At 34.3% G+C, this 25,387-nt stretch overlaps 6 protein-coding genes across 10 annotated transcripts; 1 reads left to right on the forward strand and 5 right to left on the reverse strand.

The window, feature by feature from the left end:
- Positions 1–406: 406 nt before the first annotated feature.
- Positions 407–3,303, reverse strand: LOC104718146 (tobamovirus multiplication protein 1). 2 transcript variants are annotated; one of them, XM_010435824.3, is made up of 11 exons: positions 2,801–3,303; positions 2,366–2,456; positions 2,219–2,271; positions 2,004–2,096; positions 1,840–1,911; positions 1,583–1,655; positions 1,419–1,464; positions 1,274–1,337; positions 1,118–1,171; positions 938–1,015; positions 407–853 (listed from the first exon to the last, which is right to left on the reverse strand). In XM_010435824.3, the coding sequence occupies exons 1-11, from the start codon at positions 2,960–2,962 to the stop codon at positions 761–763; spliced, it is 879 nt and encodes a 292-aa protein (XP_010434126.1). In that variant the 5' UTR covers positions 2,963–3,303; the 3' UTR covers positions 407–760. The 2 variants fall into 2 exon arrangements, 1 of the variants encoding a protein (XP_010434126.1); XR_015568840.1 differs by lacking the exon at positions 1,118–1,171 and having other exon boundaries at positions 938–1,044; positions 1,254–1,337; positions 2,801–3,283.
- Positions 3,304–6,095: 2,792 nt separating this feature from the next.
- Positions 6,096–6,697, reverse strand: LOC104718147 (uncharacterized). Its single transcript, XM_010435825.3, has one exon. The coding sequence runs from the start codon at positions 6,597–6,599 to the stop codon at positions 6,246–6,248; it is 354 nt and encodes a 117-aa protein (XP_010434127.1). The 5' UTR covers positions 6,600–6,697; the 3' UTR covers positions 6,096–6,245.
- A 767-nt stretch (positions 6,698–7,464) lies between these two features.
- LOC104718149 (RNA pseudouridine synthase 6, chloroplastic) lies at positions 7,465–10,464 on the forward strand. 2 transcript variants are annotated; one of them, XM_010435829.3, is made up of 10 exons: positions 7,465–7,769; positions 7,860–7,991; positions 8,072–8,326; positions 8,415–8,496; positions 8,772–8,887; positions 8,986–9,040; positions 9,131–9,242; positions 9,346–9,515; positions 9,609–9,943; positions 10,066–10,464. In XM_010435829.3, exons 1-9 carry the CDS (start codon positions 7,534–7,536, stop codon positions 9,888–9,890), a joined length of 1,440 nt encoding a protein of 479 aa, XP_010434131.2. In that variant the 5' UTR covers positions 7,465–7,533; the 3' UTR covers positions 9,891–9,943; positions 10,066–10,464. The 2 variants fall into 2 exon arrangements, with proteins under 2 accessions (XP_010434131.2, XP_010434130.2); XM_010435828.3 differs by having other exon boundaries at positions 7,467–7,769; positions 9,609–9,949.
- LOC104718148 (beta-glucosidase 47) lies at positions 9,959–12,902 on the reverse strand. 2 transcript variants are annotated; one of them, XM_010435827.3, is made up of 12 exons: positions 12,495–12,902; positions 12,330–12,396; positions 12,133–12,191; positions 11,947–12,022; positions 11,722–11,796; positions 11,566–11,653; positions 11,233–11,485; positions 11,047–11,162; positions 10,701–10,956; positions 10,511–10,613; positions 10,335–10,428; positions 9,959–10,258 (listed from the first exon to the last, which is right to left on the reverse strand). In XM_010435827.3, exons 1-12 carry the CDS (start codon positions 12,687–12,689, stop codon positions 10,069–10,071), a joined length of 1,572 nt encoding a protein of 523 aa, XP_010434129.2. In that variant the 5' UTR covers positions 12,690–12,902; the 3' UTR covers positions 9,959–10,068. The 2 variants fall into 2 exon arrangements, 1 of the variants encoding a protein (XP_010434129.2); XR_015568841.1 differs by lacking the exon at positions 11,047–11,162 and having other exon boundaries at positions 12,495–12,833.
- A 297-nt stretch (positions 12,903–13,199) lies between these two features.
- Positions 13,200–18,898, reverse strand: LOC104718150 (homeobox-leucine zipper protein MERISTEM L1). 2 transcript variants are annotated; one of them, XM_010435831.3, is made up of 12 exons: positions 18,393–18,712; positions 17,660–17,722; positions 16,668–17,033; positions 16,451–16,568; positions 15,576–16,232; positions 15,392–15,493; positions 15,080–15,280; positions 14,824–14,998; positions 14,427–14,698; positions 14,250–14,345; positions 13,691–14,147; positions 13,200–13,607 (listed from the first exon to the last, which is right to left on the reverse strand). In XM_010435831.3, exons 3-11 carry the CDS (start codon positions 16,898–16,900, stop codon positions 13,704–13,706), a joined length of 2,298 nt encoding a protein of 765 aa, XP_010434133.2. In that variant the 5' UTR covers positions 16,901–17,033; positions 17,660–17,722; positions 18,393–18,712; the 3' UTR covers positions 13,200–13,607; positions 13,691–13,703. The 2 variants fall into 2 exon arrangements, with proteins under 2 accessions (XP_010434133.2, XP_010434132.2); XM_010435830.3 differs by lacking the exon at positions 17,660–17,722 and having other exon boundaries at positions 18,393–18,898.
- Positions 18,899–22,519: 3,621 nt separating this feature from the next.
- On the reverse strand, positions 22,520–24,564 carry LOC104718151 (CRIB domain-containing protein RIC11-like). The gene is made up of 5 exons (XM_010435832.2): positions 24,308–24,564; positions 23,790–23,942; positions 23,343–23,440; positions 23,056–23,158; positions 22,520–22,963 (listed from the first exon to the last, which is right to left on the reverse strand). The coding sequence occupies exons 2-5, from the start codon at positions 23,845–23,847 to the stop codon at positions 22,737–22,739; spliced, it is 486 nt and encodes a 161-aa protein (XP_010434134.1). The 5' UTR covers positions 23,848–23,942; positions 24,308–24,564; the 3' UTR covers positions 22,520–22,736.
- Positions 24,565–25,387: the final 823 nt, after the last annotated feature.

A 25,387-nucleotide genomic window follows, 5' to 3' on the forward strand; every position in this document is an offset into this window, starting at 1 on the left:
GCTGAGGAAAAAGTCACTCTTGTCAAACTTGCATAGATTGTTTTTATTTAGACTATGTAATCTGTGAACAACTTCGGTAAGGGTTTGAAACACATGTTTTTGATTTACATAAAATATATATATTTACATAAACTTTTTTCAACAATTACTTAGGGGTTAAATTTAGAATGTCAAAATTATATGATGAGATGATTTAAAATTGAAAGATAAAAAAAATTATTCAAATTGTATATATAAAAAAGAAAGTTCAACGGTGGTGCTCTAACACAAGTAGTAATCTAGTTAGCGGTAATAAAAAAAAGATAGTAGTAACAAGTAATCTAATCAAAACATCAAACCAATTCTCAATTTTATATTTTTTTTTCCTTTTTGGTTGCTTAAATTGATAATTGACAAAAACAAAAAATAATACACAAAAGTATAACATTTGATTATTTTTCACCCAACAGAACATAACAATCAAACATGCTCAACAAATGTTTTGAGCCTCTTGTTTGTACTGAGACCAGATTTTCCAAAGTAGCAGAAGAGCATATATAAACTTAAAACAGACATAATAATAATTAAAAAACTACCAAGCAAAAGTCAAGGCGGGGAGGGCTAACAACTAAAGCTGTAAAATCATTTTGATCGTGCATTCCAAAAACTCACGCAGATTCCAACTCCGATTTCTTTCTTCACCCTTAGATATTTTCCCAATTTTCTCTTTTGTCTCTCTTAAACATCATCAGCCTTGCCCTGTGGTGGTTCAGATAAAGGTCTACTGGATTGGATGGTATTGATCTGATACTCTCTTTGGAGGTAGCTTTCGGAGAATGAAGAGGACTAGTGCCGATGGAAGTACTTCAACCACCTGTTGTTTATTTGGTCTAATTAATGAAGAAACAGAAAATAGAGATTACAAGATGGAGAATTAATGAAGGTGTAGTTTACTTACCATATAGTAGATTAAATTCAGAACTGGATGATCAAGAACATCAAGTGTTAAATCCTTGTCAAAAGCTGATACAGCCACCTAAAGTTTACATGGAAAACATCAAGACACTCATCAGCATGACTAAAAGAATAACTGACAGATAAAATATTTCATTATTTTTAGGTTCTATCTCAGACTTACCACAATGCATCTTATGAGGAAACATGTGAAGCATATGGCTGTCACAGATCCAACCTGCAATTAAAACCATTTTAATTACAAAAATGGCCAATCCGTGAAAAAGCAATAAATTACGCAAGCACATTCATATGCATACGTATATATAAATCTGAATACCTCATGGAGTTTCTTCCTTCTTCCTTTTGACTCGATAGGGAACCTTCTTAGCATGAAAAACAATCTATACCATACAAAAAAACATTAAAGCCATCGAAGTAGGCATCTTGATAGAAAGGCATGTGGAAATAACAAAAACACATACCTTCCTCCGTACAGCAAGAAGCCTAATGCGGCAATGAAAGACACAACTGGAAGAAGAAGAAAATAACCAATAAAACTGTAAATACAGAGTTTAAGATTAAGAGATGGAGTATTATTGCTTAGCAACGGTTTCAGTAAACTTGCTTGACCAGAAAAAGAACCTACCTGCGATAAATATCTTTCCAACCAACTCCACAGTGCTGTTATCATTTACCCAGATGTATGCCCAGATACCAATCTGATAGAGACATCAGTTACATGTCAAACTTATTCTTACATCTTTTGACTCACCGGAAATGTCTACAGAAGTGACTAAGGTCACACAGATTCTTAGTATCAAAGAATAACATCTCAAGAATCACAGTAACTACAACCTAGAATTATGAAAAGAAATGAAACAATAATAAGAATCAGACATGAACCTGAGCCAAATATACAGCCACATTGACTGAAATATATGTTATCCGCAGCTTATCCGATGGCAAGCTTCTAGCCTGCACATCAGTGGCAACAACATATGTATTCAGAGCTTGTCTGGATACTTCAAGAGAGAGTCGACACACATCAAGATTTTCTTTTTAGCTACCTGGTGATATATCTCTGCCCAGAACAGCACAAGCAGCGTGTATGCCGAGAAAAAGAGAAGGCCTGGAAGATCCAATAGTACCCAGCAAAGAGCCTGCATTACCTCACAGCAATCATCTACATTAAATACTTAAAAAGATGCATTCCATCGATTTGAAAACAAACATACATTAAACCAGAGTAAAGTTGAGAGAAAAGTTGAGAGAACATTCTCACCTTGGGATGCACAAGGAATACTTGCATGTGGAATCCAAATAGAACCGCACGAACTACACACAACAGAGAGAAAGTCAACAAAACCATAATCCAAAAGGTGTAAACACAAATCAATTTGTCTCAAATAGGAATCACGGAGATAATAACCTCCATTGACGACAAAGTTCATAAGATGAAACACCTTCTGAGTAGTCCAACCATTTTCAGGCACTCTCATTTGGATCCTTATCAGTTGAACCTACCAATCATAATCCCATTTAAAAACAAAAGGTCAGAAATTTGCAACACATCGCAAAACCTACAGGTGGAAAAAACACAGCCAACTAACCAAAAAACCCAGAAATAAAGTATAGAACAAATCATCCAACTATACAATGAATACTTCAAGTTCGGTGATTTAGATAGAAAACGATGTTTCAACAACAAAGGTTCGACATTTCCAACGAATCAGATTGTTAACAAAAAAGGAAAGATAGGTCAAACACGCAAAGGAATTGATCTATAACCTCAAAATTAACCATTTTAAAAAAAAAAACTAATTCGCTCCTAAAATTAAACCACTGATTAAGAGGAAACACATACAAGGGCAACGGCGGAAACAAGAGCATAAGCACCACAGAGAGCGAAAAAGATCCCATCTTGCCACTGAGTTGACTCGTTAACATCATCCCACCAGCTCGTAAACGCCGTCGTTAAAATTCCAGCAATCTCCGCGGGCATCATCATCAGACCCGAATCCGTCATTCTCCTCCTCGATATCAGCAATTATTCCTATTAGACTTCCGCAGGAGAGAAGAATCCAAAATCCACCGAATCGAACCCCAGGTACGGTTTGAAACCCTAATCTCTCTCAGCTCTTTAGAATCCGAGAGGTGAACAAAGAGATGGGGATGAGTTATTTGAATATCTGCAACTCCACCACAGGTCAGGTCAGATGGCAGAGAGAGAGATGGAGAGGAAGAGGAAGATCTAACGGTTGAGAATGATGCGATCTTTTCGATACAGTAAAGACTCTGCTTTTGTTGCTTCTGGCTTGTTCCCTCACACGTCCTCCAAATATTATTTACATCACTTCGTGTCACCCTAAATATATATATATTTTTTTAAAGTAAATTCTTAACCCCAATTTTTTTTTTTTTTTTACAAAGTAAAAAGTAAAAAAAAAACGTTGAAAAGAAGAAGTGATTCGATGTTATAAAAAAGGTAGATGATATAAAATTATTGTTGAATAATTTTACATTTTTTCTGAATGAAAATGATATATTATTTTTTAGTTTTTTTAGTTGTTATGAAAATGTAGTGACTAGTGACTCATTTTACAAGAAAAAGTTTTATCATTTATGGGTTCAGATTTGTTGAATTTTTATATCCATGTTTTGTTGTTACTAAAAATAGGTTAACATGTTTTCTACTGTTATTAACAATATGGTAGTAAGATATTCACATTTTATCCCAAATTTTATCCAATATTAGGGATGGAAATGAGAAAGAATCATAAAAAAGGACACATAAACTAATTAATTATTTCCATATATAATTGTATTATAGGCATATTTTAGATTTAACTTAACAAGTCAATATATCTAATCAATTTTTAGAATAGTAATTGTAATTTACTAATTTATGGTATATATATCTCATACAAAGTAACAAATTACAGTAGATAGATATGTAGAAGTCTATAGGTGTGATCTTACATGTATTATATATTAATAAAAAGAATATTATGTAGATTTTAGAGTTGAATATACCAAATTTTTATTTTTCATTTTTTAAATTAATTATATATATGTCCGTCCATGCACAAATTTTTGGCAGTCATGACATGATGATTGTTAGGATAAATTTTTGATTTTCTATTAAACAGTTGAATATGCGAATTATAGTATTTTTTGGAGTATCGAAAATAATTGAAGCGGAGTTTATATATAAGATGCATCACAATATGGTCGAAAAGATATGTGATTATATATTTAAAGATTTTTATATTTTAAGTTTTAAAATAATCACAGGAATGAATGTAAAACCAAAATATTTTAAAAAAAAAAACAGAGAAAGAATGATTCGTCAACCCCAAATCTTGTCTTTAGCAAGCTCAAAGATAGAAAAATATAAAAGGATAGAGATTGTGAAAGAGTTAAGTTGAGTTTTTGAACAATGTTTGAACCATAGAGCTTAAGTTCTCTAGAAAGTCTATCTCTAATTCAGTGGCAACACCTTTTGGTAGGTTTGTTTGTTTTTTTAATTAAATTTTCAGGGATTTACCATATGTCAATATCTTTATATTTTCAAATCGTGTAACACATGCCATAAGATATTGTTTTATATAACTAGGTGAACTAGGTAGACTGCTTTGACCGTGTTTGAGTTTTGGCAACGTGTTGATGATAATGTAGACATAAAAAAACGTGTGCACGTATGGTAATGTGTAGTGTTTGGCATATTTGGGATGAAGTCTTACAAACAAGCAAAAGGAAAATGGGATCAAGTTAAGGGACGAAGCTTCTTGTTTTGCAAAATCCAGTGGAAGAAGGCGACGGGTTTGAATCATGCCTAGACTTTTATAACCCTGGGAAAAAAGTGATGGTGAAACGGATGAAGATGTCTGATGAGAACCTAGAAAGATTCGAGAGAGAATACACTTTTTTGGAAGCCTGCCAAAAATATCCAAACATTCTTGACTAGTTGACTTTAGATCAAGATGTCAGTTATTGCTACATATCTCAAGAGCGATGATGGAGCTTCAGCTTAGAGAAGCTGGTGAACTACTTTCGCAGCCTAAACACACCAAGACCACTACAACGTCCAGAACCTCTTGATAAGTTTATCAATTACTTAAGTAACTATTCTTAAGTAATTGTTTCAACGTAAACGTGAACATATTTGTAATACTTGACATATCAAGAATTACAAAAGTGTTCGGACACTTTTTATTGCTATCAAGTTTATAAAAAACATAATAGTATTCGATAATAATTACGACAAAGGAAATGAAATAAAAGAGGCTAATGAAAGAAGTGTAGTATATAATAAACAAAGATTCAATGATTTCGATTATGACTGTGCATGTGGCTGCATCATTTTCCACCTCACAATTCCTTAGAACAAGACAAATCTTTAGCATTCCAAAGACAGCCAAGGCAAGAGATTGTTTTCAATACCACCACACCGCAAACTATACGGCTTATCTATCTTGTTGTGTAGAGACAGCGAGAACTCTGTATTGCACATGAACGTGTGAAGATTATGAAGTATCCAACACTAATAAGATCTCTTAATCGGAGCAATGGTTCTTCTCTTCTTGTATTGAGCTTCATTGGAAGTCATTAACCGTACCAACTCAAAAACACAGATTCAAGAAAATCATTAGCCAGAATTCAAGAACAAATTTGAGTTGTGTGTTCTCAAACTCAAGTTGAATGAACGTCCAAACCAGTTTTAGACCAAAGAATACAACCCACATTTGGTTTTAACATCAACAAAATTTATTGAATACAAAGGCAATATTATGACCGAGAAGTAAATTCATTGTAAAATTAATAATCGTACAGCAGCTAGGTTATGTCCTTTGATAGTTTGCAATAAAATGAAGCTGTAACTTTTCAAGGTTTAATGAGCTCAAATGAACCTTCTGAACTAAAAATGGCTACCAAATATAGAAAGTTAAATTACATTAGCCCCACAATTTCCCTAGAAACAATGAGTTCAAATAGTTCAATAGTAAGGATATTGGTAAATGTATGACACGGATCGAATCATAAAGATTATATCGTCATCGACTAGCCTAAGGTTGTTCGACATTTCCCCAAAGTTATAAGGCGTTTGAATTTTGCCACACAGGATTCATATGTACATTTCAACGATATACCTAGGGAAATTGCGTTTAAACCGGGAATATTATGCTCATTGACATTGTAAAATACTAAAATGTAACAAATCCACACAGAATTTAAATCTGAATATTACAAAAAATAAAAAGTTTATAAAGATCTCTTTACCGTAATTCCACAATAAATAATTTACTCCTCTACACACGCAAACCCTTGTCATGATCACTCTTCAAGATCCTATAGTTGAAACCGGGAACTCGATCCTCACCGGAAACCTTCACAACCGAACACATACTTGGCAGCAACTTGCCACTTCCACCACGACTCTGCCGCTTCTTCTTTCTCCAATTGGCTTTAAAGAACCAAGAACTTAGCCGTGATGATGAGAGATCTCTTCTTTGATGAGAGTTTTTGGTGTTTGCTGTGGAATTGCCCCTCCGTGGATCGAACTGAGTTTCTTTACATGTATTGGAGTTTTTGAAGTAGTCGATTTCTTTACGCACAAGAGATCCTATAGTTCCTCGTGTACCTATGGCGATTGGAGCAGCCATTGATAGCTAGAGAGAGTTTTGTGAGTAGCTTCTGCGGTGTATCTATTGATCTAGTGGTAATGAAGTGATGTTGAAATGCTTGAAGCTAAAGTAATACAAAAATGTACATGTCTCCTTTTTTATATGATGGCTTTGGTTGGTGTTGGTCATCATCCCTTTCTTTATCTATTTAGATGATTTATTTCCATAATTCAGCTAATCTAACGTATATTTTTTTTTCAAATACAATGGATTGATCCTATACAACGTACGTAATTTTCTAATACAAGTGTACGTACGCTTCTTAAACTATGATTTTATTATTCTGGAATGTCACAAATTTTGGAATTTTTAGACATATTTACGTATTTTACTATTACAAAAAACAAAATTTGGAAGATTTGAGGATGTTAAGCTGATAGAGATGTTGTTGCAAAAGGAACAATACAATGATGCTCTCTATATAACACATGGTTGTTAGAGAAATGACAAAATATGATTCGGTATGATACAAATTACACAAACTATTTTAAATTAAATGTTTTGAAAATTGTATACATCTGACCTTTTCTTAAACATTTAAAATCATGATTGTTTACTTCAATTACTTTTCCTACTATCATGCCGTGGATTAATTTTAATTTTTCCCTTAAATTAACATGTTTCTCCTTTTACTCTAAAGTCAGGGAACATAATAATTTCGATCATTCCCACTAAAACTAGAGAGACTGCATGATTTTTATTAGTAAATCATAATTTAAAAAGAAGTATACACATTCTGTATATCAACCAAGCAACAAACCGGAATAAACCAACCTAATTAATCACCGAACCAATTCTAACCCGGCCCAAAATAAATGCTACATTTTAAGGCCCAAATAGTAAATTGGCGCTATAACGATAACGATTCCGATTCCATAGGTCACATTACCCACAGCATCATCATCACCCAACCATGGCTTCGCCGGCGTTAACAGGCGGTTACCGGAACCTCACTGCGCCGGTATCTCTCCTTCGCACTTTAGGCTCCACCCGTATAACCACTACTCCTCCTCTGTTCCGTCCCAACGACAATCTCTACAAAAAACACTCTCCACGCTCCATATCTTCTTCACGGAGATTCACAAGCTTGTCCTTACTTCAAACCGATTCTCAAAATCAAACCACACTCTCCTCTTCTTCCACTTCTGGGTATGCTTAAAGTTTGATTCTTTTTATTCCATTCGTTTAAATTTCGATACTTTACTCTCAAAATTCAATTGCTTTATGTGTTTGTTTCAGATACCCTGAATACAATCGATTGATGCCATGTCCTCCATATAATTTCCCACCAAGAATTGAGCATATGGTTGTTTTAGAAGACGACGTTCTTGTAGCTGAGTTTATCTCTAAGCAATTGGATCTTCCTCCTTTGTAAGTACTAACTCTTTGTGTTCTTCTTCAATCAAACCAGTCTAAGAATGGGTTGTATATAAAATTTTCATTCTGTGAAGATTTGTTGCAGATCTTATTCGATTTGGAGCTGTACATTACGCTCTTGTATGCCCTAAACCTCCACCAACTGCGACACCTGAGCAGATTAAACTGTTTGAAGAAGTGACATCTCCTTCTGTACTAAAGAAGAGATCTTCTATTAAAGGCAAAACTGTTAGAGAAGCTCAGAAGACGTTTCGTGTGACTCATACTGATCAGTATGCTGAAGCTGGAACTTATTTGCGTGTGCACGTTCACCCAAAACGTTCACCAAGGTAATAATAATACACATTGTAAATGATATGTTTAGAACTTGAGAGCTTTGGTGATAGTAACTTTAGCATAATGGATTTTATATATCAGGTGCTATGAAATTGATTGGAAGTCACGGATTATTGCTGTGACTGACTCTTATGTCATTTTGGATAAACCTGCCGGGACTACGGTATGTAATAACATCCATTATGATTTCTTCTCTGTATTGTTGACCTCTGTAGTTGCATTAGAGATCTTGCAAAAAAGTACTTCATATTGTGAACATTGTTGAGCTAATTTCATACATGATGGGACTGTAATTTACTATCAATATGTTTTATTGTGTTCCATTTCTTGGGGATGCTAGAGAGTTTTCCTTTCTTCAATTCCTGAGAAACTTCTGATTGGGGTTTAAGTACTGAACTTAGTGTATCAATGTGTTGACCCATTTTGGGATTTTATCAGGTTGGGGGCACGACAGATAATATCGAAGAGAGCTGTGCCACATTTGCCTCACGTGCATTGGATTTACCAGAACCACTGAAAACAACGCATCAGATTGATAACTGCACAGAAGGCTGGTACTGTCCTGTAAAAAACTTTTTTCATGCTTTGAAGTTTGTAATTTAACATCTTTAACTGATCAGGTCGCATTGCTTATCTTCTTTCTCTACTACAGTGTTGTCTTTGCTAGAACGAAAGAGTACTGCTCGGTCTTCCACACGAAAATAAGAGTGAGTTTGCTTTTACAATGTAATCAAGAACAAGTTGTGGGGATTATGTAATTTTTGTAATATGTTTGGTTTTCTTGTCTTCCCTTCAAGAACAAAGAAGTGAAGAAACTATACCGTGCTCTTGCGGCGGCACCTCTCCCCACTGGAATCATCTCACATTATATGCGTCCAAAAAATATGGCTCCAAGACTCGTATCAGAAGGTAAACTACTAAACCCTATTTATAAATCTTCAGAATCATCAAACATAATTTGAATAATTGATCATGGATCTTCCTAACGATGTGAATATTTCTTGAAATGCAGATTCGATTAAAGGCTGGCACTTGTGTCAACTTGAGGTTTTAGAATGTAAGAAGATTCCTTGGCCCGATGCAGGTACTGAGCAGAAACACAATATTGAGGACTGTGGATGGACATCAAAAGAATTTGCTTATGAGTGTACAATAAACCTTCTGACAGGCAAGACTCACCAGGTGGGTTAATTGACATTTATCTCCTAAGTAAAACATAATACTTATCTGAATATGTTAGGATCATCCAATTGCTATGTTGATTGAATTTTTCAGATCCGGGCTCAGCTTGCAGCTTATGGGGCACCGTTGGTTGGTGACTCTATGTACATGCCAGCAGCTATAGCAGAAATGGTGAATCCTGAGATCAACCCTTATGGGAAAGCAAAGAAACACTACACAATGGATGAGAACGATAAGGAAACCGCTGTTGCTGAATGGATTGACAGGCATGGGAAAGAACCGAAGGTAGGAATCGGTCTTCAAGCTTGTCAAATCTCATGGGACGATGATGATGGGGAGCACTTCTATGAAGCTGGAACTCCATGGTGGAGATGAAACACACGTCCTGATGTTGAGCACTTATCTAACCTTGCCGCGATAAATGAGAGGTGAAGGTACGCTTGTTTATTGAAACTGGTTTTTTTATAAGACAACTTACTTTTACAATGCACTCCTACTTTACTGAAGAATCAAATAAGAGAGATAAATTTGCGTCTTCCTTTTGTTTCAGGCATCAATCACATTTGGACTGAGCTCTGTGATGGAAAATGAAGTTCTTGTACCAAAAAACTGATAGTCTCGGGGTTCTCTCTTGAGTTTTGAAGTCGACGTGGTACATACCGAACCGTATGGTGTAACCAGATATCCACTCGAAGTTGTCAAGTAAAGACCAGGCGAAGTATCCTCTTACATCTGCTCCTTTCCTATTTTTCACCAGTAGCTTTAGGGTTATAGAATCAAGACATATTTGAGTTATGTTTGAAGTTGGAGCATTGTTACCTCATAGCTCTTTTGACTGCATCTAAGTAGTTACTCATGAACTTCACTCTCCGGTAATCGTTTAACAATACTCCGGTATTGTTCTCACCAAAACCTGCAAATGCAATGAGATGAAAACTTTCGGCAAAAACCTCAGAGACTTGCTCAGACAGTATGGGCGTTATCATATTACTTACCGTTTTCTGTTACATACAATGGAATGTCTTTGTACCGCTCTGTTGCATACATCAACATCTCCTCCATTCCTTGAGGATAAGTAGAAAACCAATTTACTCCAGTCTGCATCATCATATTACCAATAACAAATAACTCAAAATAATGTTTCTGATAAACATTTTTACTTCCGATTGGTTTTGTCTACATTACCGGTTCTCCTAGACGTAAACCGTCTTTAAGGGCGTTTGCATTAACGTAACCTTCAGCCCTCGAACCTCCTTTGCCTGGTTCACATGCGGAATGCAGACAATCTTTTGCATATCTGCTTGTATACTGATTAATCCCAATGAAGTCTAATTTATTACTAAAGCTTTTAAGATCATCCTTTGTGAATTCAGGAAGATCTTCGCCGAGTATTTCTTGCATTTCTCTTGGATATCTTCCAAATACAACCGGATCCAAGAACCTGCATTTTTGCACTCTTTCGATTCAAAACTTGAATATTCTACTATTTTGCTAAGATATGAACTAGATTTTTAGAACTAATCCAACGTACCAAGTCATGAAGAAAGCCTGAGCTCTCTCAGTAGCTAATCTATCTGCTAAAGAATCACTAACCGGTTCAAACCAGATCGTATTCATAACAATACCGATCTTTCCTCTTTGTCGTTCCTAAACGAAACCAAATTTGTGTTCAACCAATCTGAAATATCTAGCTAGTACGGTTACAATTTTGATTTACCTGAAATTTCGTCCGGTATAAGCTGACGGCGGCTAGATGTGAACGGATAATGTTGTGAGCTGCTACAACTGGCTCTACGTCAGAGTCGCCATGTGTGCAATTTCCAAAAGTTTTGGAACAACGTGAAGGCGGGTAAGTTCCTGTCCGGTAACCCAAAATAACTTGAACGTTTGGTTCGTTGAACGTAGTCCAAAATTTAACTCTATCCCCGAAGTGTCGGAAGCAAATCTCTGCGTAATGTTCGAAATCTTCCCTGAAGAACAATTATTTAGCTTTCAGTGTATTAGGTTACGTATCTACACGTAACATATGTGCTAGTGTGTGTATGCGTACCGGATTTGGGGATCTAGCCAACTTCCGTATCTAACTACGAGTTCTTGAGGAATGTCGTAATGTGTTAACGTGACAAATGGATCCATCCCTGACAATGATTGTGCTAAGTTTGGTTTCTTGATTTTGTTTCAAGAAAATCTATGAATTAGTGTTTACCTCTTTTGAGAATAGCATTGATCATTCTGTTGTAATGATCAATACCACCCATGTTCACATCTCCAAATCTTCCCTCTGGAAACACAAAAGTTTTTGAAAAAGACTTTTTTTTTTTTTTTTTTTTTTTTTTTTTTTGAAAAAGACCTCATATATAGAGAGATTGAAAAAATGCAAAAAAAAAAAAAAAAAGAAAAAAAAAAAAAAAGAAAGAAAGAATAATCGTACTTGGAAGAATCCGAGCCCATGATAAAGATAGTCGATAGCTATTAACTCCAAGATCTTCCATCAGATCCAAATCTTCCTGTTAAAGTGTAGAAATCACAATATTTTTTCTTTCTTTCTAAAGACTTCTTTTTAGAGATTTGTGTCGAAAAAGATCAAGAATACATGTATAGATTTACAGTTATGTACCGGGTATCGGTGATAATGGTCAACAGCGACTTTCCCCTGGCTTCCATCCGCGATTTTTCCTATACAAAGATATATCAAGAAAGGTTTCATGTGGTGACTTGAGCAACAAGAAATGAAAGGAATCCATTAAAGTTTAGCTTCTGCTTTTGAAAAAGCTTAATATCACAATACACAAAAGTGTTTTCATGAGATCTAACCAGGGATGCTTGTAAAAACGTCCCAATTGCTTAGGTTTTTGCCGTCGGTCAAGTAAGCTCCTTCATACTGAATATATACCATAAGAGCACACAAAACTAATGTTAAAACCCTTCTGCGGATTTTAAACTGAGCACTGAAGTATAGGAAAGAGGTATCCTAAGAACCTGGTAAGCAGAAGAAGCAGTGCCAAAGAGGAAGTTTTTTGGGAACACGAAATTTTCTTCTGCGTTAATCGCTTTCAATGAAATATGTTCATCATACCATATTGATGAAGATGATGATGAGACCATGGTTATGATGATGAAGCATAGGAGCCCAAGTGGAAACTGAGAAAGGTACGTTGATGACTTGGTCTCCATTATTATTATTTCAGAAACTATGGATGTTTCATCTTTTGTGTGTTCGAGATTAGAAATTATATAGACAGAATTGGAAAAATGAGTGGCTTTGTTCACTGTTAGCCTTTTTAGGTCGACAATGATATTTCACCAAACCAGTTCACTAATGATTTCAAGAAAATTAAGATTTTGACGGGGAAGAAGAATACAATAGTATTAAAGATTTGAAGGACCAATTAAAATATTTTATGTTGATGGAATTGATTTTGTTGATGGGTGTGAATGGGTCGCTTCGTAAGAAAATGACTTGTGATTGCAAGAACCGACAACGATACTTTCTGAATTATTAGAACGGGACAAAAGTTGCATACTGATTAGTAGTATATCATTTGTAACCATCCCTTTTTTTTTTCAATAGAAGAAGAAATAAAACAGATTGAAAGAGATGGTGGTTATTGAAAGAGATTGAAAGAGATGTGAAAAAGGTAGAACAGAATCTCACATTTTGATAAAAGAAAAAAGAAATAAAACTAATAAACACAGTTTCATCGATAATATATAAATGACAGGTATCACAAGAGTGGTTTAATAACAAAGTAGTACGTAGTAGCATACAACTTTGACAGTAGACTCAAAACGCTAAAATGTTCGCTAGTGAATGATAAACAGAGAAAACGCTAAACCACCCCAAACACAACAAACCGTTTTTTTTTTGGTTCCAGCAGAAGTCAATACCCGAACCTCTTTACCTTTTCTTTCTCAAGCCTCTTGTTTTTTTTGGCCCGTCCGCAAACAAACGCGGAAATGAGATTAAACGCAGAAAGGTGCGTTCTTGACTTCCTTTGGAGAATCTCAAAAGAACTATAAAAATCCCAAAAAATAAATAACACAAACATTACCATAAACTCCTAAACCTCACTTTATAACTCCCATAGTACTCTGCAAAAACACAAACCAAAACATATCAAAAGATGTGATTATTATCCGTATAGTGATGAAAAATTTCGAGAAATATTGCGTACCTGAAAACATCGATCAAGCGCCTTCGCAGGCCAAAGCGGCTTTAATCCGCTCGACGGTGCATTTGATCAGACTATTGACTGTAGCAACTGAGCCGAGAGAGAGTTTAGCGGTTGGAACAGAGTCAACAAGTATCTGAAACGCAACTGTGAGCAGTGAACCACCATTGTTCCCTGTAGTAGTAGTAACCACTTCAAGATTATTTCCTTCTCCCCCTCCTCCTCCTTCAGTTCCGGCTCCTCCAGCACCGGTACTAGCACTTCCTCCTCCAACTCTAGCAGAGCCATCAGGCAAGATAGCAAACCCGGATGGTAACAAAGCGACATAATCCGGATCACCACCACTTAAAACCACGTTCATAGCCATTATGTCCACTGGTGCATATATCACATACGATCCTGATGCGTCCGTACAGCTTTCTTGTAAGATCAACATGTTGCTCTGTCCCGAGTTCCCACTCTGTTTTTTTGTTTCACAAACAAAAAATCTCAATAACTTTATGAACAAGAAAACTATGTGTTACAGAATATTAGTAAAAGACTTATATAGAACATTACTAACATTGACTCGGAGCAAGGAGACAGAGTTCCCAGGATCACGACCATTTGCTATATGAGCCATTTCTTGAACCAAGCCTCCATTGGAAAGTATATCCCACTGCAAAGTTGAACACAAAACCCTAAATTAAACATCTTTTAAACCCTAAGTTGAATACAAATCTTTTGATTTGATGATTACCTCGCTTCTTGAGTTTTCATCTCTGAGGAAATCAAACACTCGTTTTGGTGCAACAGGGATCCAGAAAGAAGTAGCAGCGCTCAGAACAATGCCCGGTGGTCTTCCCGGATCATCCATGCTCTTACGGGTCAACACCCGGACATCGTCGGAGCCTGTGGTGGACAATGTAGTCCAGGCGTGTGCAGTCGACGCGCCGACTCCGCTACAGAAGCTCATCACCATCCTCTCCGCTAGTTTCAACATGCTCTTCCTCCCCTCAGCACTCGTTATCACTTTCGTAATTATCACAAAATTAAAGGGACCAAATAAGCAAATATTATTTTCGATTTTATCTCATAACTTACAAATTGATCAAGATGACCCTCAAAAAGTAATCTGATTTGATGGTAAAACTTACCGGAAAGATCACCGGCTGGAATGTTGCTAGCCATCGAACTAGCGAGCCGCTCGCATTGTCGGTCAAGTGTAGCCACCCAACGTTTTGCACCGAAAGCTAAACCGGTATTAACCAACGGTTTATACATGTTGTGAACCGATCTATCATCTACCTCAGTATGCTCTACCCATGTCACCTTCAACAACAATAAAAAACAAAACAACTCAAACTCTACACCTTATACTTCTTGAAGTATTAATTAATACCCTTAGTATACCTTGGAATAACCATTCTGCAATTCTTGAATCAGACAACCAGAGGGCCTTCTTCTGCTTCTAGTGATCGGACTTGGTCTTAGGCTGTCCAATGAGACATCAACAACTGCCCAAATCCCGTCGCTATGCTGTTTACAGTACCTCACAAAGTAGTTCTCACGTGTCGGTACCAGTGGTGATGGGACTTGGAACTCTGCTGTCATCTTTTGAATAACCAAAAAAAAGATTAACACATGAGAAATCGATTATTACATGATTTGGAATAATAGCTTGTAAAGCAAGTAAAAAGTTAAATAGGTTCTCAAGTTTCATACCACTTGCAATGCCCCATTGTAGTTCCCTGCAACGCCAGTTGAGAGAACTTCTAGAGTCAATGCTCTCGATACAATTCCGCAGAACACACTAGACCATTGATTCTATACAGAGAAAGAACATCAAAAGTTATAGAACCTTTCTTGAAGTTTGAAAAAGATCAGAGGTAAGGGGACAGATTCATACCACATCCATTAGAATCTCAATGAGATTGATATGATTCATGATAACAACCGTGGACTCTCTTGAAGCTTCTGATCTCAAACCCATAGGTTTCGGTCCAATTCCTCTAGGGAACGTCCTAAAATACTCTTCTTCATTCAGAATCTCAACCGAATTATCGTTTGGAACCCACAAGGGATCACCAGTTTGAGCCATTCTCACAAGCTCCTCCATGGCAGCAACAGCTAACTCGACAATCATAGGCTTATCAGCCTCAGAAGGGATCGAAACCGACCTCAAAATGTCGCTTGTTCCATACATTTCCCCTACGAAACCAGCCTGGCTATTGCTGTTATTGCCAAAGTTCCCAACTTCAAGATCAAGCGAGCGCGAGGGAATATGGTGTGAAGAAGTGAGCTGTGGGAAAGGAGAGGAGTTAGCCAATAGTGGCTTCCCTACGTATTTAGCAGCTATGGCTGAGATTCTATCGATCTCTTCGCGTAGACGGGCGTTTTCGATCCTTAAATGATGTTCATCGAATGACATTTCTCCTATAGCCGCAGGACCACCACAGTTTGGACAGGTTGCGTTGCTTAGAGCATCCTTGTACCTATTGTTATCTGCTCGAAGCTTGTCATTTTCTGACTTCAGAATCTGGTTCTCGTGTCTCTCATGTTGCGCCTATAAAAATAACATGTTTCTTCAATATGTTTGGTTTCATCAATAGTTTAAAACATATCAAATGGGTATGAGTATAAGAAAACTCCTAAATCTTGGAGCTATACTATACAATAAATTAGCTAAACATACATGTGTTATAAGAAGGCTTCATAGATAATTATCTAATAAATCAAATTAATGAACAAAATGAGTTAATAATCAACATTAGCCTTATATACCTTCATTTGGGTTCGTTTGTTTTGGAACCAAAACTTGACTTGAAGTGGTTCTAAACTTAGCTCACGGCTCAGCTCTTTTCTTTGCTTATCGTCTGGATGAGGACATTCCTTAAAGAACCTATTAGAAAAAAAAACCAAACATACAAACAAACATAAACCCTAAACCCCAAAAACATTAATTAATTAACAATATTCTCAAGTGGGAAAATTTTCTTACGACTCAAGCTCTTGAATCTGGCGCTGCGTGTGACGGTGGTAACGCTTTTTTTTGTTGGGACGCTGATTAGGATCTTGAAGCTCTTCTTCTAAAGGATTCTCCATGGTGACTTCTGCACCGGACTTAGTCTCGAAATCCTCTTGGCTTCCAGTTATACCCAAATCGTTTTCGGAGTTTTTCGGGGTCATATCGAACATATGATGATGAGACTCGAACATGTTTGGATGATACATGATGATGATGATGATGGATGCCTTTTGATTTTGAAGGTTTTGAAGCTCTTGGTTCTTCCTTCAAATCTTCAAGATGATTATCTAAATCATTTTCGTTGATTCATCTCGATCTTTCTAGTCCAAGTATCTCCCACTGTCCAAAATCAAAGATCAAAATGGTCATGTTTATAGATATGAAAAGAGGAAAGATCAAAGTAGAAACGGAAGATAATCTTGGCTTATGGAAAGTAATCCTCTGTATATTATGAAACTATACTTGCCTTTAATAGATATATTTATATGGTCTTTTTCACATTTCATAAGTAACCGAAAAGCAAAAGATTGGTCTTTCTCTCTATTTCTGATGGTTATTTATACCTATACGCTTGTATTAGCATATGTATTCATCTTATCAAAAAAGGTATGAATATAAATGCACCCACTACGTGACATAACCTCGTTGCATATAAAATACAAGTTATCGGGAAATTCAATTAAGAAATATGACACGAATATTTAATTAAGCATAATGTTCAATAATATAGAAGAAAAATTAGAGAGAAATTGAAGTAATTAAAAGACTAAATTTAAGCAAAATATCTATAAACAATAGCGATAGAATCAATCTTGAAAGTCACAAGACTGAGCACATCACCGGATCCACAAGAGAACGCAGAGGTAGACAAAAGAAGAAACGGATGACGAGATTGTCGATCTATAGGAAACCCTAATTTTCTATTAGCTAACATAAAATACAAAGATTCATTTGGTTTTACTTACTTTTTAGAGTGAACCTCAAATCGATATTAGTATTCGGTTGAGCCAAACTCGACTTGTTGATAACTAAAACAAAAGAATTGAAACCCTATTAGACAGATCTCTTGTTTTTTTTTTTTTTTGAAATCTTGTTTTAATCTTGAAGTTTTAGATCGAATTTAATGATGTTTCCTCTCTCTTCTACATCAAAAAGCCAGTGAGATGGAGATATTAAAAAACGTTTTATCTGTAAGTTAAAAATTAAGGTTTTCTTTTTCACGCGGTAATATTGACCTTGGTCTTAGTGTAATGACTAATGAAAAAAATATCGTTTTCACTAAAACTTAATTGAAAAAAGGTACTACATGGATAGAGAGGAAAAAAACAAAAACTAATTAATTAAAAAAATACGTAGATTATATATAGAGTTAATTAAAGAGTTGACATAAGTCAATGGCCTTCTTTCACACAACTACGAAGGAAAATTTTGTCAAACTGAAACCCCCTTTTACACTTCTAACTCCAAAGAGGTTTAATTTTTTAGTAACGCTTATTTTTAGATCGTGACAAAAAGAAAACATTTATTAACTTAAAAACAACTTGAAATTAAAATGCAGATGTATCATGAAAAGAAGAAAAAATATAAAACGGATCCGGCTACTATGAACAAAACATGCAATATAGATCCCATTCCTCAAAGAAACAAAGACAAGTTACACATGTATGTATATAAGAGAGAGAGAGAGAGAGAGCTTACTTTTGGACACAAAATGAAACCCTAGCTCCGATTCTTCTGGTTCTCTTTCTAGTGGAGATCCGGAGGGCAGAAGACGATAGATGCGGAGAATTATTGAGAAAGCTGAAAGGGTTTATAGAAAGATAGTATGATCACTATTCAGAAGAAGAAGAAGAAGAAAAAAAGGAGAATTTGGTGAATTGAATTGAGGAACTTAGGAGAAAGGGAAGAAGAGAGAGAGGTGGTGAGGAGAGGATGTGGCAGAAGGAGAAGGAGTTATTGCGAAATGCATAGAGAGGGTGCATTGCATTTATGATTATCGAAAGGTCCATTAATGCTTTTAGTGAGAGAAAAATTCATACTACTACTTGTATATTTTTTTTCTTCTAGAGAGCAAAAAAAAAATGCAATTCATCAATGTTTTAAAAATTCACTGTTTCCCTTTGACCTCACGGATTCTCTTAGGGTAAGAAAATTACAAGAATAAATGAAAATAGAGTATATTACCATTTCATGGTTATAGACTTATAGATCATTTTATTATGTATAAAGTATCTATATGAGTAGGTTAATAAGTAGTTTGATTTTTGTGTGTTGCGCATACTGCACTGCACATTTATTGCTTATGTACATGTCCAATATATATGGACATATAAATGCTTGGTATGGCTTAAATACTCACAATTAGTATACATTTGTATCAGTCAATAATGTGCATTATGAAATTCTAATTTATGGCCTAATTTTTAAGCCAATTATTCGAATACCAGCATGGTATATATTTATCAGTATTAGCTTCTTTTGATGGTTGACTGGTGATGAGAGCACACTGTATGAGTACTACATTTAGGTCCTAATTAATTATACTGTCATTATAAAAGTACTTTAGCAATTTAAACTCAAAAGTAAGATTCTATACAATTCAAATGGTAGGCGCTAGTTTAAAAGATTAATTTAAAGTTCCAAAATCCATGACACTGACACCACGATCGTCATAATATAATAACTAAGCAATCCAAAATTTTCCAAGATTATTAATCACAATTTTTAATTTCACATCGCTGTTAATGGTCCACATCACTCTGCTTATTATCCTGAACTGATTAATATTAATTCATATTCATGAGATAAATTATCAAAATCTAAAAGACTCAAATATTATAGTCAAACATATAATATTTCATATTTTGGATGATGCCAGATTGGGTGTAAATTACTTTATTGAAAAAAAAATATATATGTATACTCTAGCATAAATAATTATATGTTCATACCAAAAATACACAAGATATGCGATAACTTTTGTTATTGGACCTACTATCAAGGAACAAAAGAAAGGGATGAGATGGAAACCACGTAAGTTCCAATAAGAACTAAAAACGAATTAGAAAAAGGTCAAAGTTATATTTAATGGTAGTTTGGATTAATTATCTTAATTAAAATTTGGACAGTCGATTGACTAATGTAGTTGGGGAGCAATATCCATTGTGGACCATGGTCCAAGAAAACAGCTCATACATTAAGATTTACATCACACACATATGCGTACACTGACTGATTCAGACATTTGTGCATGTAACATACATGCATACACATACACATACGGTTATAATTGGATTTTGCCTGACGTGTTATGTGGTTGGTATTGGATTAAGCTATACTTTGTTTGCATACAGTACTATATATGTCATCAACAAGAAAATGACAAGATTCACTTTTACAATTATATATGTTCATATTCATGTATTGTACGTGATACGTGGTATATTTATATACATATAAAAAACGGAACCCTACTAATCAATGTAAACACACACTAGATACTCTAAAAAAATCATTGCGAAAAAGCATAAGTTTGTTTCGTATAACGAAATTTTATTTTAAACAAAACTTAACGTTAATTAACATTGTTATTTTCTAGTATATGAAATATAGTCAAATAGAGCTCCCAATATATTAAATAAGTTGGGGGTCATATGTTTCTTTTCTGACGCACGACCCTGCATTGCATATGCATAAATATGCAATGGCTATTAAGTATGTGTGTTGTGTAGCAGCAACCTAATATCTCTTGGTTGGAAAAAGTTGGTTGACACTCGTCTTATTTGGGAAAGGTTGAAAATTTGTTCACAAATTCCTGATAAGACAGTAGCTCTTTTGGTTGACACTCATCATTTTTTTTTTTAAATGGTGAAAAAGTTTTGTTATAGAATTTGAGTTTCTACAGTTGATGAAAATGGCCTACTTTAATTATATGTTTGAAACAACTATTAGATTAAAATTATTTGACTTGTAATGATTAATAAATGAAATGATCTGTGATTAATTGTGTTTAGCTGTTGACCCATAAAAGAAGGTTTAATACAGAACTCATATCTTATATATGTGTGGAGAGGTACATTACACATATATGCAAATTTATGTCCACTATTCATCATCCAATCATGATTATTTCAATATCTATTAAGATTAATAGCTGTTTTCCTTGCATTTGTCGTCTTCCTCGTGAATTTTCCGATATAATTTGCCTTTTTCTATTTTTTTTTTTTACGTTTGATTTGGATTTAATATTAACTTAGTATGGATGACGAAGTAATTAACTTATTCCGTTAACTATGCTGATCGTATGATATTAATTTAGTCATTGAGTTTATTATGCACCACTTTGTGATTTCCCGCTTGAAGTTGTTAATTATATATAGAAGAAGTTGATTAAAGTATTTTAAACAATTTCAGACCTGCTACACCCTATGTATAGCTTAATTATCATTGTTAAAAAACTCACGTAGGTGGGCATCAATTAACATAAATTATGTATCGAAATATTTATAGGTCTAGTTATTTTATCTACATATCCTATCTAATCTAGCTATAGTGTATTCATAGATTAATTCATCACTTGTAATTTTGTAATACGAGTCCAAAGCGGCAACGTATCGTTATACAAGAAACCGGCATGTAGTTCACTTCTTCTAGAAACAAACGACAGGATGTGCATTTCTGTAGAGGGATGATTTAATAGAAATGAGGAGGGTAATTTGGTAAATTAAAGAAGCTGAAACGCCTTGGAGTTGTGGGGACGTTTCCTTCTAATAATAGCTAGTGGGAAAGAGTGACTTCTGCCTACCAACTAACTCATTTAATGTCTTCAAATTTGTTTTTGTTTTCGTTTAATTTTAAAACTCCAAAATCCAAATTCAGAAATTCTATTATACAGTACAAAAATATTTATTTATTTTTGGTCCAGTGAATGATTATTTTCAGTAACTTGAAACGAAGTTTCAGACAAATGTATCATGTATCAGTTTCTGAATATTAGCACATTTTAGAAACTATGTATCGTTTTGTTCTTGTTTTTTTTCTTTGATAAGGTTTATAAAAAATGGGTACACTTCATAATCAAAGTTTAATATGTCAAATGAGAAACTAAGCTTTATTTTTGAAATCACAACTTTCTTTTAACTATAATGGTTAGTTGTGATGAATGCTAAAAGCTTATCAAGGTTGGTTACTTTTAATTCCGAAAGCTACATGCTAATATAAGATTACTTGCAAGAGATTATAACCTGGATAAGAATGTTTTACTTGCTTTACAATTTGTTAAATATGTAGTCAACTTGTGCCTCTAGTTTGATTATTATTGAAATCAATTTATATTTTTATGTTAAACTTTATAATAACACGATTTGCTAAAACCTCCTAACATGTAAAAAGTTGGTAAAAAAATTAGTAATATGCGTAAACTAAATGTTTATTTTCTTTCTTTTCACAATGTACATAAAGTTAGTTTTAGATGAGAAAACTAATCATCTACGGATTGTTAAGCTCTATAAAACTAACCAAACTCTAGAAAAGTCGTATGACGACATCGAATCATTCATACAAGGATTGTTAAGCTCAGAATTATATATGTGACGTACTAAAATGATGACAAAACTCATCATATGCATTTTCTTTTTGTCAACAACTAATTAATCATATATATATACAGTTTTGTCCCACTCTTTTCTGTACTTTCAAAAAGATTTGAGTAACGGGCCGTCAAAGACTCAAAGCTATAAAGCCTCAGCCTCAGCCTCAATTGTTCTTGATGAAGTATATCCAAAGTCCAAATCAAGATTATAATTAAAATTAAATAGATTGATATAGACTACAAAATTTAAATATTTCTCTCCTTTTTTTTTCTTCTTCTGGTTACGTCTTTCTACATTAGTGTACATATAGTTGTTCAAATATGAGAACTACGAAAACAGACACTTTGAACAAAAAGAAAACCACGGGAACTACAAAAGCAAAGTTCCTTACGAAAAATATTTGGCAAACGCTTTGTTTTTTTTTTTCATTGTACCTTTTAGTTCACTCTAGTTATGCATTAGAGTTTAACCGAGATATCATTGATTTATGCGAAGATTTAGATAAACCCATTGATCTAGAAGATTTTGGAGATGGTTTGGATCTTGGTGATGATGTCGAAGATGGTTTCTTTCTTCTATTCTTGCTCTTAGTGTGAATCTTGGATAAACCTACTGGAATTGGAGGTATATCTCTTATCCTATCCGGTATAGTTTGTTGGCTTGAGCCCTCATCAAAATCTATAATTAAAAGCAAACAGTTCCATTAAATATCTAAATTTAATTAAAACTGCTTATACACATCTAATTTAAATGCAACGATTAAAAATTACCACTGGAAGCAGAAGGTGTGAAGAAAGAATTCGAATGTCGTGCATGGCCAAAAGATGATGCTCTTGGAGATAAGAGCTCTTCTCCTGCCTTAAAGTCACTCATCTATACTCCCCCGGAAACAATTAAATTTTGAAATAAACATCATCATTTGGTGGTATATAGTAGTATATAATTCAAGTAAACATACTCCTAAGAGTAAAATAAGGAGTAAAATAAAGAGTAAAATAAGGAGTAAAATAAGAATGTTTTGGGAAATCAAAGAGAAGGAGAGAGAGAGAGAGCTTACCCAACCAGGAGCACTGCCAGAGGAGCCCTCCCAACCAATATGGGCCACATGTTTTACTTCTGTTGGGTACCCAATTTCTATATCTCTTTCTTTCACAACTGTTGACCATAAATAATTGTTTTCGTTCCATCATTTAATTGCTGTTAATGCAATATTAATCACAGAAGACATCTTTAAGATAATTGAATGCTCTTTTAAATCAATAACATGGACCATAGTAAATAATGGACCGAAAAATTGGTTTTTTTTGTTTCTTATCTTTTGTGGGTGTACGTATATATATACCTGAATTTACGAAATTTACACTTTTATATTATAATTTGTATATTTTTATTTAATGTGTAAAACATACAATATTCCTATAAATTTGCGAAAAAGTTTGATAGATCATAATATAATGGAGTATAATCAGATGAGATGCAACTAAAGTATGGTAAAATAATATACCAAACATTTGAGAGATGGATTTGAAGCTTTTGTAGATGCCCTTCATCTTCATTGCCATTGTTGAATGTTGATGGAGAGAATCACAAGCCAACTTCAAAATGTTTATGAATGTTTATAATTCGAACAAGCTCAGTACGAAGCACTATTCCTTATCTATTTCAAAAGTAAGGTAACAAATTAAACAAAAAATATTAACCACAAATCATTAGTTAAAGAATATATAAGAAAAATTAGGAAACTCGTTTAGAAGGAACAAAGAGGGAAGGAAGATATATGGATGTGATGGTTTATCCCATGGAAGTAGATTAGTACATATCATTTATGAGCATTGAAGCTCCAACAATCTATGACGACCCAATCTCATCATAAGCAAGCATACAGTTAAAGTTAGGAATCATTTTATCCTCTCCCACAAAATTATAACTCTCAAAGTTACCTAGTAGTAAATCCCATGACATTTGTGTATTTGTATCTAATAGTGAATATGTAAAAGGGAGTTTTCATTAAGATAACAGTACCTGGATATTATTACAGAGACGCTCGCTTGTTGGTATTAATGTTAAGGATCCTCGTGGGACAAATATGAGAGGAAGCTCTTCTTTCATTTGATGGAGAAGCCTCTCGATTAATACTAACAAAGCATTTGCGTATAAAGTTCTCACTAAGCAAATATATGATTTCGCATACATACAACACGAGAATATCAAGACATGGCCAAATTTAGAGAATAATGATGGTGAAGACGAGTGAAGGAAGAAGTATGGCTTGATCGGGCAAAGAGAGAAGAGAGTGGGGAACCATGACCCTACTTGTAGTATACAATCATATATATATGTTAACAGATAATTTCTCCAACTATAAATAAACTAATTCTTAGTTTATTTTAAGATTGTTTCAGAAAAAGATAAATATTGCTTATTATAAAACATTACAAAACTTATAGAATTTTACCAAATCGTTATTTATGTTATTTTATTTTACAATGCTATCGACTAGCATCATAACTAATATATTGAGTACATCATCATTGTTTCCATCCAAGAAATGAGATACTAATAGTGAAAATGAGATGTTTAATAAATTATTTATTGTTCCAAATAGTAGTGTATTGTCCATATATCTATCTGCTAGTAAGTTTTATTTTTTAGAGAGTCTAGGATCTGCTGCACCATAATAATCAATGGTAGACAAAGACAACTGTCTAATGCATGCATATTGAATTAAACAATGCAACTTCGACAGATTTTTTCAACCCACGCGTTTTGCGTTTTTACCTTTTCCATCAAAAAAAATATTACAATTAGCAATTTATAGAAAACAATAGAAGAGATATGCAACCTTGAGAGGTAAATATATAAAAATGCAAGAGGCTGCTGATTTTTTTTATTTTGTTTTCTATGTATTTCTATTTCTAAGGTGAAAGTGGTGATATGTCCGACAATTCTAAAGCACGACATAACAATTCTAGCGAAACGGTCTATGGGTTATTCAGAAATAGCGAGTCAAAAGCATTATGAGATAAATAAAAAAATATAACTAAGATTTTTAATGTTAAATAATCGTAATGTAGATAGTAGTTACAAAATCCAAATCAAGGG

The sequence above is a fragment of the Camelina sativa genome, chromosome 10, assembly GCF_030686135.1.
Source record: "Camelina sativa cultivar CO46 ecotype springtype chromosome 10, ASM3068613v1".
NCBI lineage: Eukaryota > Viridiplantae > Streptophyta > Magnoliopsida > Brassicales > Brassicaceae > Camelina > Camelina sativa.

Bases quoted from the DNA above. Each gene is read 5' to 3' on its own strand.
- LOC104718146 (XM_010435824.3), bottom strand. From the start codon at position 2,962: ATGACGGATTCGGGTCTGATGATGATGCCCGCGGAGATTGCTGGAATT. The intron at 2,097-2,218 runs GTGAGAATGTTC...GAGGTAATGCAG, and splicing joins TATTCCTTGTGCATCCCAAG to GCTCTTTGCTGGGTACTATT. The intron at 1,656-1,839 runs GTTCATGTCTGA...TGTCTCTATCAG, and splicing joins TGGCTGTATATTTGGCTCAG to ATTGGTATCTGGGCATACAT.
- LOC104718147 (XM_010435825.3), bottom strand. From the start codon at position 6,599: ATGGCTGCTCCAATCGCCATAGGTACACGAGGAACTATAGGATCTCTT.
- LOC104718149 (XM_010435829.3), top strand. From the start codon at position 7,534: ATGGCTTCGCCGGCGTTAACAGGCGGTTACCGGAACCTCACTGCGCCG. The intron at 8,327-8,414 runs GTAATAATAATA...TTTATATATCAG, and splicing joins CACCCAAAACGTTCACCAAG to GTGCTATGAAATTGATTGGA. The intron at 8,497-8,771 runs GTATGTAATAAC...GGATTTTATCAG, and splicing joins ATAAACCTGCCGGGACTACG to GTTGGGGGCACGACAGATAA.
- LOC104718148 (XM_010435827.3), bottom strand. From the start codon at position 12,689: ATGGAGACCAAGTCATCAACGTACCTTTCTCAGTTTCCACTTGGGCTC. The intron at 12,192-12,329 runs GTTAGATCTCAT...ATCTTTGTATAG, and splicing joins CGTTTTTACAAGCATCCCTG to GAAAAATCGCGGATGGAAGC. The intron at 11,163-11,232 runs GTAAATCAAAAT...GGTTTCGTTTAG, and splicing joins TATACCGGACGAAATTTCAG to GAACGACAAAGAGGAAAGAT.
- LOC104718150 (XM_010435830.3), bottom strand. From the start codon at position 16,900: ATGTATCATCCAAACATGTTCGAGTCTCATCATCATATGTTCGATATG. The intron at 15,494-15,575 runs GTATGAATCTGT...TTCTCTGTATAG, and splicing joins TTGAGATTCTAATGGATGTG to AATCAATGGTCTAGTGTGTT. The intron at 14,148-14,249 runs GTTAGTAATGTT...ACAAAAAAACAG, and splicing joins TCTCCTTGCTCCGAGTCAAT to AGTGGGAACTCGGGACAGAG.
- LOC104718151 (XM_010435832.2), bottom strand. From the start codon at position 23,847: ATGGCAATGAAGATGAAGGGCATCTACAAAAGCTTCAAATCCATCTCT. The intron at 23,441-23,789 runs GTATATTATTTT...TATGGTCAACAG, and splicing joins ATCCATCTCTCAAATGTTTG to TTGTGAAAGAAAGAGATATA. The intron at 23,159-23,342 runs GTAAGCTCTCTC...GGGGGAGTATAG, and splicing joins CTGGCAGTGCTCCTGGTTGG to ATGAGTGACTTTAAGGCAGG.